At 45.1% G+C, this 10,769-nt stretch overlaps 1 protein-coding gene across 1 annotated transcript; it reads left to right on the top strand.

Moving 5' to 3' along the window:
- Window positions 1-464: 464 nt before the first annotated feature.
- On the top strand, window positions 465-5,348 carry CTSL (cathepsin L). The gene is made up of 8 exons (XM_066604091.1): window positions 465-609; window positions 1,400-1,530; window positions 2,723-2,845; window positions 3,045-3,194; window positions 3,454-3,678; window positions 3,921-4,089; window positions 4,618-4,735; window positions 5,055-5,348. The coding sequence occupies exons 1-8, from the start codon at window positions 477-479 to the stop codon at window positions 5,152-5,154; spliced, it is 1,149 nt and encodes a 382-aa protein (XP_066460188.1). The 5' UTR covers window positions 465-476; the 3' UTR covers window positions 5,155-5,348.
- Window positions 5,349-10,769: the final 5,421 nt, after the last annotated feature.

The raw sequence follows: 10,769 nt of genomic DNA, 5'->3' as shown, positions 1-10,769 counted from the left end.
TTAATTCTACGCACAGGAAGTATCGGGCAGCAGCTATCTTCCCACTGTTTTTTCACATTCCTGCACTATGGCGCGGCGTATTTGCGCGAACGGCCGTTTGAACGGCCCAATAGAAATCAATGAGCTTTTAGCAGGATGTATTAGGGCTCATCCACACTATTATGCACGTGCACGGCGCAACCTATCTTGGCGCTTATTACGCACACTATGCGATGGAACGTACTCCGGTGTGCAGACGACGCGTGTATTACGCACTCACACACACTCGCGTGAGGCCTTATTACGCTGGGCTCATACACCTATTGGAGCCTTATGCTTATTACAATGTGACCTCAGTAATGTGGACAGTGTGGAGCACCCCGCAGCACGTGATGCTAGAAGGGCGCCCAGCATACATGTATCCACTCCACAGTCACCTCACACGGCCCCGCCTCTCCTCCACACAACAACACAGCAGTCACGCGCTCGCCGGTCACATGAGCCCCGAGGGCAAAGAATTGGCCAATCTTGCAGCAGGAATGGTTGTAGGGGCGGGGCCAGAACTACGCTATATAAGGGCGCCGGCAGCAGACAATGCCTGCATATCCCAGCTAGTGGTCTTACGGAGAGGTATGTGTATGGGAGGGCTGCGCCCTGGAATGTGTTGTTTTTGGCCGTCGCTTCCCTGGCTCTAGCGGCTGGCTGTGCCCTCTGCCCGGTGGGGAGCTGTTGCTGCTGGAGTCCGCTCCCCGCTAGCGGCCTCCTATGACCGTGGATGCTGCTGGAGTCCGCTCCCCATGACCGCCCGGCGCTCCCTGTCCGCGGCCTCCTGGCTGTGCGCCCGGCTCATGACTCGGCTCCGGGCCGCGCACATCCTGCTCCCGGGTCCTGCTTGTCCCCCGCGGCTGTATCCCGGAGCTTCCTGTCCCGTATAGCAGAGCGGGGTTATTGTGTAACCGCTGGTGCCGGGGAGGGGCTGCAGTGACCTGCCGGCATTCCTTAACCCCCCCCTCCCCCATCCTCCAGAATGGTACGTCCCACGTGTATCCCGAAGGGAAGCTCCTAAGGGCATCCCATCTACTGCTGGACGGTCATCTGCCCGCTCCCCGTATGGTCTGCCCGATCTCTGCTGCTGGTGGCCGCCTACACCGGGGTAAAGACTGTAGAGCTTCTAGTTGTGATGTTACACTATAGCACAGCTGGGCTCTAGGTGTATTGCAGTACCAGGGTATGACCTAGTGGGGGCGCTGCTGCTTTATGGCCATTCACTGGACTATTGTTTAGAGGAACACATGTGCTGCCCATCCTCCCCTGTGTTGCATAAATGCCCCATAATGTGAGCTTTGTCAATTGATCAGCATTGGTGATGCCAAGTTTAATGACTCCTATAGTAATTAACCCCTTCTTTCTCTTCTTACAGCAACCATGACGCTATACCTCATCGCTGCGGCGCTCTGCCTGACTACTGTCCTCGCTGCCCCCACACATGACCCGATGCTGGATGCCCACTGGCAGCAGTTCATGAGCTTCTACTCCAAGTCCTACGCATCAGTAAGTAACACCAGGACCCTTCAACCTCCACTTGTACAAGTTGCATAAAGCGCTGCCCTCTACTGGCCGGAGAGGCCGACCTCTGTAGCTTGCTGAATTTAATCTAATCTGGACCAAGTAAAGCTTTCTTCAGTTTAGGGGCTGATTTAGTGACTGATGGTCGGTGCCCCTCGGACTAGTCAGTCTGATCGCAGCAGCTCTGCTCAATACTGTCTGGTGTAACTTCATGCCACCTCTTTAGTGACCTCTCTGCTGCACCATGTGGCAGTTAGGCAATCTCCCCTCTTCCATGGAGGAACGGCCTCTTGTTGTAAAGTGTCTGCAGTGCATAGTGAATGGTGGAAGGCATGTTGACCGGTTTCTGGTGCAATTTGCACCTGAAACTACATGTTTTCGATAGTAAACCTGTCCCCATCTTGGTGGTCTTCTCTCCAGGTTAAACACTTGGGGGTGGCTGTATTACCTGAACTACAGCTAACAGCCTTCAGAGATATCTTAGAGCAGGCTCATAGGCTCGCCATACAATGGTCAGGAGCTCTGACAATCGCCTATTGTGGATGATGGCTCCTGTATTTACCATCACTGCTGTTCCCACTGTGATAATGGCATGGCTGCTGAAGTGGTTTTTAGAGCAGGAACTTTCATTGTGCCTAGTGGTCAGTGTGAAAACTGCAGACTTTAGGCATCTCAAAGATTTATTTATTTTTTTTCCTGGAACTTTCAGCATCAATGTTTTAAACATAAGAACTTTATGTATAATGGATAACTTTCTGATGGCATATTCCCTTTAACATGTCCAGTCCCAGACAAGCAAAGATGGCGAACCACTTCTGACTACCTGATGCACACTGCATCAAACACCAGTAGTCTGAGATGCTACATGGTGATTTGATTGCTCACTTGAACACTGACCAATCGAGGAAGGTATAATCTTACTGTGCAATAGTAGGTATCCTTAGTCTATCAGGTGGGCAGAGAAGCACTTTGGCCACCTTTTGCTTGTCCAGGACTGGAGGGTCACTGTAAGCGAATGGCTCTTGCTATACTTCCAGACACCACTTATGGCTAGGTGTAGCACTCTTTTTGGATTGAAATGTCTTTGATGGTGACATGTTACATTATCACACAATGGTTAAAGCTCCAACATATCTGCTGGAATGAAGCCGTATCAGTAATCTGACTTCCTTTACAGAAAGAAGAGGGCTGGAGGCGACTGGTATGGGAGAAGAATCTGAAGACAATTGAGATGCACAACATGGAATATGTAATGGGAAAGCACAGCTACAGGCTTGGCATGAATCACTTTGGTGACATGGTGAGTACATCCCATATCTGCTTTCAGGTGGGGTGTTAAGTGCCAGAATGATCTCATTGTGAGTGCCGTTACCTCTCCAGATGGGTCATGTTGCTGCACTAGACTTGTGATGAGATGTTCTCCATCTACCTACCTGGCCACTCGTGTGTAATGGCTTGTTCCCTATGTGCATGCCCTAACCCGGTCACTTCTCTTATAGACCACAGAAGAATTCGGTCAGTTAATGAATGGCTACAAACACAAGCCTGATAGGAAAGTTGGGTCCACCTTTATGCCTCCAAACAACTATGAAGCCCCTAAGAGCGTTGACTGGCGCAAAGAAGGCTATGTAACACCAGTTAAAGATCAGGTATGTATTTCATGTGTAGGGTACCAAATCTGAACTAAAATGGCATCGTTTGCACTGCACACATCTATTAACTTAAATTGTCTACATTGTTTAACTCAAACCTCTGCAACACTGTAGACTTCAATTTAAGTTAATAGATTTGTGCCAAGTGTTCATACGTCTACAGGTCTGGAATTATTAGCTTATTTTTGTAAAGTCTCCATGTGCTGGTCACTCCAGATTTAGTTTTTCTAAGGCTTGACTCTTCTTCCTCTTTTAGGGTCAATGTGGCTCATGCTGGTCCTTCAGTGCCACCGGAGCTCTAGAAGGACAACACTTCAGAAACACTGGGAAACTAGTGTCCCTAAGTGAACAAAACCTTGTTGACTGCTCTAGACCAGAAGGCAATGAAGGTTGTAATGGCGGTCTCATGGATCAAGCTTTCCAGTATGTTTTGGACAACAAGGGCATAGACTCTGAAGACTCTTACCCATACCTTGGAAAGGTAAGCCTGGTTGTGTCCTTACAAGAACAATGTCTGACTTTAAGGGTACGTTTACATCTAGTTGAAAATCCGCATCACACCACTGGTGCAGGTTTCCATGTGGCTCTGCAGCACATGCCACCCCTTCAATTGAAAGGGTAAAATCTCCTGCAGATTGGCACCAAAATCTTCTACATGTAAACATACCCTTATTGTGGCCTTTTGTGTTGAGTAATAGTTAATGGGTTTGTCTATCACTACAGGATGACCAAGACTGTAAATACAATCCTGATAACAACGCTGCAAACGACACTGGCTTCATGGATATAAAGTCTGGATGTGAGAAGGCCTTGATGAAAGCTGTAGCCTCAGTTGGTCCGGTGTCTATAGCAATTGATGCTGGGCATCAATCATTCCAGTTCTACCAGAGCGGTGAGTTAGTCCAAACTTGTCATACACTGGGGGAACTTCAAAGTATAATATAAGATACATCAAAGTATAGAGTGCCTAAATATTAAAATGTTAGGCCCCCTGCACACAACCAGGTTTAACTGCAGATTATGCAGTATCTCCCATGTGTGGCCAATCTGGCATTCTGCTCTAATTCAAACCAATGGAGCATCTGCATGTCTGCTCACACGTGGACATAGCTGCACGTTATTTATATTCTCTCTACTCATGAGGAAGGAACCCTCCATGCTCTAATCTTGCGTAGATGGCTTCCAACAAAATTGACGGAAGCCGCCTGGCCCATGACCCTTCCACAACAGACATTGTGGAAAGGTTGCGGATTCTATATCATCGGTAGGCAATGATGCAGGAGGAGCAAGAGTTTAAAAAGCAGTACTGGGCATGTTATGCCAAGCTTATCACCAAACCTGGATAAAACTGCAATTTATGACTTCTACCTTAGTGGTTTTTGCTTGTCTCTGCATGTACTAACAATACTTCATCTTGTAGGTATATACTATGAGCCGGAGTGCAGCAGCACCGATCTAGATCATGGCGTCCTGGTCGTTGGTTACGGATTCGAAGGAGAAGATGTTGATGGAAAGAAATATTGGATAGTTAAAAACAGGTAGGTGAAAAGCCAGAAGGAAACAATTGACTCGGTGGGGAAATAAACAGCCGGCATGGAGGGCCTCTTATTGTGTGATCATGACTTCAGGGTGCCTGAACACTCCTCAGTGTGGGAAGTTAAGCATTATAGTCGTAGTACCTGGCAGATTGTAAACTTGGCTATAGCCCAATGTATCCTGCCTGCAGCCTAGTCACAAGGATATAAATGGCAGGGTGCTATATGCCTTAAATCGTGAGAAATGCAAACTGCATGAATTGTGTCTTGCTGCTCTTACACACATGTAAACTTTTTTTTTTTTCTTTTTCCCCCTTTTTAGCTGGAGTGAGAAATGGGGCGAGAACGGATACATTAACATTGCCAAAGACAGAAAGAACCACTGCGGAGTTGCCACAGCTGCTAGCTACCCTCTAGTGTAATCTTACAAAGACCCTTTTTTATTTTAAGACACTAGGCACCTGATCAGACTTTTCGTTTTTAAGTTGTGAATATGCTGCTGGAACACAACTACATGCTGGGAGTCCTCACCCAGAAGCTGCGTTGTTTTAGTACTGTCTGTTTTTATTTTGTGATTTAATGTTTTTATATTAAAATAAATTTGTTTAATCCAACACTTAAAGCCTGTTCTCATGATCTGGTGGTGCAGTGTCTCCTATGTTGCTGTACAGCCCCCCCCCCCCCCTTCCTCAAATCTGACAGTTAAGGCATTCTATTCAGGTTCTTCCCCTGCACTTATTGCTTCTAGGAGGGTGACTATTGCTACATGTGGCACCCATCTTGTTGGGTCCTGTTATTTACAGATGTGAATCCAGACAGGAATGTACTAGGTTACATGTTTCAGTACACGGTTGTAACTTCCCTACCCTCTAGCAGTGGAAGTAACAGGATCTAACCATTGTAACACCCAGTTTGATGCTTTTCTATCATTGGGCAACAAACTTGCCTCAATGCAGCTTAAAAGTGTTTGTAGGCCTACACATATGCTCTGCAAATGGACTAAAGATCAATAGGACTTGCTGAAATAACCATAAACCTACTTCAGAAGACATCATTCCTAGCAGGCAGGGCTGCATTCAGTCAAAACAGACTTCTTGCTAAACATCTGGGTGAAGTGTCCCTGCTTAGTTCTGATTTGAGTAGTTCTTGACACTTAGGGAAAAATTGCAGTAAGTGGCCATATACTTGCTGGTATACTGACACAAGGGCAGGTGAAGACACCACAGCCCAACAGCTAAATAGAGGAGCAAATGGTTCCTGTACAAGATAATGACGAACAATCACTCACTTATTGAAAGGGGGGGGGGGGGGGGGCTGCTTTGCTGCTTTGTACTCTCTGCACAAAGGGTGTCAGACCATGTAGTGCACCATGCAGGCTTACAACATATTGGTGAAGCAATATATTTTAATCCAGCGGGCTGCCCTGGACCTCATGGGTGAACCACACCAGCACCCTGGGGTTCCCCAAGCAGTCAAAGCTGCACTACATGTTACTGATAACAACAAAATTGTGAGGTATTGGTTAATATTTTGGCCAAAATGCATAAGCCCCTGTCAAGGGTCCTCACTTACTTACAAGTCCCAACATTAAAATCACAGAATTTGGAGTGGCCATACTGATGCAAGAGGGTAGGTGAAGACACATGGGGTGTGATCTTTACCTGCGAACTGCCAGACTATCAAACGAGCATGTGCTTGTTGACTATGAAACGGACCCCAATTTCATGTATAAACTGACTTCCGATTTGGTTTTCTTTCCCTGTGGACTTCATTTTGAAGCTTCCAATTCACAGGTGCAGAATATTTCTGCAAGATGCACCTAAAGATGCAAATTCTACACCAAATATACATGCAGGGTGTAAGAACTCCAGAAGATTTAACTATTTTGCAGAACTATTCTGCATGTGGTTTTTTTTTGTTTTTTTTTTAATAAAGCTTTGCCTCACTTTCTGTACAATTTTTTTTTTTCTCTAATGTTTTTCATATTAGCCACCTCAAGTGCACTACTTTTAGTATTGGGCTGCCTTCATGTGGTACAATGCCCACAGCAATTGTGCCACAACAGAAAACCAGTGGCAAAATCTGCTCCTAAATGGTATGGGGGTTTGAAGCGGATCTCATGTGGGACTTGCCAAGGGTTGTATTACAGTGTAAACGGACATGCTGCAAATTAGTTGTGTGAAGGGAGATTTTAGAAAGGTTCTCCATATACATATTGCTGCAATTCTGCCATTGTGAAGGTACAACATGCCCACTTATAGTAAATCTACTTGGCAGTCTGACTCGCATAACTAGAAAGGGACTTTCTGCCACTAAGATGGGACAGCTGCTTGCTCTGAGTATGGGGACTGTAGATGACCTATTTGATCCTCACGCTATGCAGCCCCATCGTTCTCTGTGGCTAGACGAGAATACTTTTGTGTGCAGGTAATTCTGATGAAATGGGCACTTTTCGAGCACAGGAAATTCTTTAAAAACCTTAACCCCCTTTCTTATTACTTGGTTGGTTATTCATGTGGAACTTTTAGGCAAGTTTCTGGAGGTCTTCCACAGAGGGAACCTGTAGCAGTGGGAGTCAAGTCTTCTAGAATAGAACTGCATAGCATTCTCCGGGTTTCAGTAACTCAGCAAAACTTGTTTCCTGTAATGATGGAAAGTACACAAGTAGAGACGAATAGACAGCAAACACTTACTGGAAGATATGAATAATTCATGTTTTCTATTCTCCATACAAACAGAACAAATTTTGGGCCTCATGATGAGAAGTGAGGTTTATACCTGATGACGTTCTACCCACCCAATCACCAGGTGCCCATAATAGTAAATTTTGGATCAACCTAATTTAGACATATTGCTTGGGATCAGGTGGAAGGAGTGCCACCGAAGGACTCGGTATGTGTGCTGGAGGCTATTGGGCAGAGCTGTCCAGTATTGTGTTCCTGATTTAAAGGTAGTTAAACTGTTCCATATAAAGTGTTCAATAACTGTTGATGCTACAAACTATCAGGCAACAGGCTGGTTTCCGGGCAGTTTTCTTACTTTTTTTTCATATCTTACTTTGTGTTGCATTGCCATTCCCTATTATGGCGACTGCAGACTGGGAATAAAACCAGATGCAGTAAGTCATTGATTGCAAGTAAATGACATCAATTCTATACTTCTGGTTACTGAAACCCAATGATGGGTTCGGAAGTCATAAGAATGAAGTCTTAAAATGGACAATTGGTCACCTACAGAAAATGTAAAGCTCAATTCTCGGATGACTGTAGGGGCTTCCCAACTGTTTGCGCTGGTTTTTCGCACACAATAGAATCCATTGAGCGTGTTTTGTGCACATGGAAAAAAGTAAAACCTGCTTGCTTTGAACAGCAAAGGTCCCCATAGAAGTCTATGGAAGATTTGCAAGAGGAAGTGTGAAACACTGTGCAAAACTTCAAAAAACATTTGAATTTAGGCTAATAGCCTTTTAATCCAATGAAGGGGTGTGTGTGTGGACTAGCCCTGTGTGTGCAAAACGTACAGTACTATGCACAAACATGTACCTTGTTCATACGCTCGTGTAGAGAAGCTATAAACAACCTCTGTACATAACGGGCCGCCCTCACACGTGGCAAAATCGCTGCAGACTTTCCTCTGAAAATCCACTATGGCCAAATTCGTACCTAAATGGTGCAGATTTTGCTGCGTTTTAAATTGCGCATCATCTGCGGGATCTAACACCTGTATCCCAACGTTTAATTTCACAGCATTAATCCGTCTCGAACAGACCTGCTGTGGATTTAGAATTCACTGTTTTCAAAATCGCTGTGGATTCGGTGCGGATAATTTCTGTATCGGTTGAAGGGAATTTTAGAAACCCCTCCACATGGCTTGTACTGTAAACGCTGCCTGAAAATGGCGTAATAATTCTACTAGATTCCATCTATACTGCTGCCTTCACAAGTATACCATAGTCTTCTATTGTCACTTATGCTACCCAATCAAATAACTGGATTTTTCTTAATTGCTTTTCTTAGTGTTTTCCCACCTTGAAACTGCACTTGTCCTCTTACAAATGATTAGATATCACTGGATTGGTAGGGAACCCCAATGAAGAAGCCAGTGATACTTTAGCACCTCTTAAAAGTTTTTCCCTTTACTGGTCATCATCTGGGAACATTTTCCTGCTCAGCAGATGGACAGATGTGCCATGGTGAAGAGAAAAAAAAAAGCTGACCGGGCCTCTGCCTCTTTATTCCCGGTGTTGCTGGGGGTCCCAGAGGTCAGACTCCCACCGACTTTATTATGGCACCAATATACAATGAGTCTACTCAGTGAAAAGGTGTTACCAACGCTGAGAAAACATTCAGCAGATATTTACGAGAGCAACTATTAATATTTCCATTAAACCACTAAAGGGGTTTGTCTTGGATGCAAAAGAATGGCGCTTTTTTTCTGGAAATGGTATCACACTTGCCCATTAGATGTGTCGTGTTCTCAATGAGGAGAGTAAAGGCTGATTGACACGCAACAATTATTGCTCAAAATTTATCCAAACGACTGCTTTTGAGCTCACTTCATCGCCGAGTTCGGCTCGACATAAAAAAGCTGTCGTCCCTGATAAGAGAACCGACCACCCGCTGTGCTCTAAATACATGCAAATGAAGCTAGTTAGCTACTAATGGGCTGATTAGCCCCTTAGTACCTATGGAAAATGATCGCTCAAAGTTGTCCGTTTCTGACGAATTTTGCGCAATCTTCTTTGCGTGTAAATGGACCATAAGCCGCTGCAAGAAACCTCTGGTGGTGGCTTATCTCTCTCGTACAAAAGGATCTGGTATGTTGAAATCTAAGCAGTCACGGGAAGGTTGGAGCATCACCCACACTTGAGATGCTTGGCTAGTCCCATGGCAGGTTCGGCCAACAATTCTCTAATGCGTATTGCCAACTTAAGGCCTCAGGCCATAGTGGAGCTCCATGCAAACTCTACAGGCTTTACATAAATGACATTAATTATACATTAATACAGTTTTTTGTGATGAATCTAACCATCACTTGCCATGGGATGACCTACTGTGGAGGCATTCCTCCATAAAAGCATTGTTTCTATGGAAGAATAACTGTATAATAGCGCCAGACAGTGTCTTGTGGTCTGTATGGCGCCAGAAGTACTCTGGATATCGCTGTATAGACTTCTGCAAACAATTCTGTGTGTATTAGACCTAACTTCCTGTATATTGTAATAGTTAGCCACAAAATATACAAAAATAAAGGCGTACGACATTTCTGCTGCTTTTCACCCAGTTGTTCCTGGCATAGTGCTGATATGCTGAAAGTTACTAGATAGCACCTGAGACCTTTGGAAGCAACGAGGCTCTGTTTCCTTTTTCATTACCAAGCAGAAAGGAAGTGTTTGTGACAACTGTGGAATGTACACAGTATCATGTGATAACTAGTCCAGATGTCCCCAACTTCTGTACCTTGTGAACCACATTCAGTTTGGAGTCATAGTCAGCAGACACTTTTAGCTCAAGATGGAGGAGAGACCTAGTAAACATGGAGAAACAAGTTAGAAAATGTCAAAGATTTGCAGAACGTTGACATAATCATATTATACCATCCAAATTGGCAAGTCTGGAAGTCAGAATAAGTTTGAATATTGTCAGTATGAAAGTCTCATTGTAGCTGGTCATATGGTTATGCTCAGTGCTTCTATGGTAATCCACATGTCACGAGCCACTGGTTGGGGACCACTGTTCTAGTGCGCTGAAGTTAAATAAAAAGAGCAATGTTTACCCACATCACTCCTCCCGCTTCCGACTTATGCAGTCCATGCCGCTGATCCCCAGTTTGCTTCCGGGGAGACTGATCACATGTCCCATGATCGCTAGGGCCAGTCCCTGGCTTTACTGATGCGGAGGTCTGGACGTAGCGTTCTTGCTTCCCGGAAATCAGTGGGGTATCGGGGGTGCAGACTGCAGAGGCCAGGAGTGGGGGGAACAATGCAGCTGAGTACCTGTTTTTTTTATTTCTACTAAGTAGGACAATCAGGGGCAAT

The sequence above is a fragment of the Eleutherodactylus coqui genome, chromosome 5 (assembly GCF_035609145.1).
Source record: "Eleutherodactylus coqui strain aEleCoq1 chromosome 5, aEleCoq1.hap1, whole genome shotgun sequence".
In the NCBI taxonomy this organism is placed as follows: domain Eukaryota; kingdom Metazoa; phylum Chordata; class Amphibia; order Anura; family Eleutherodactylidae; genus Eleutherodactylus; species Eleutherodactylus coqui.
This window is presented reverse-complemented; position numbering and strand designations above follow the sequence as displayed.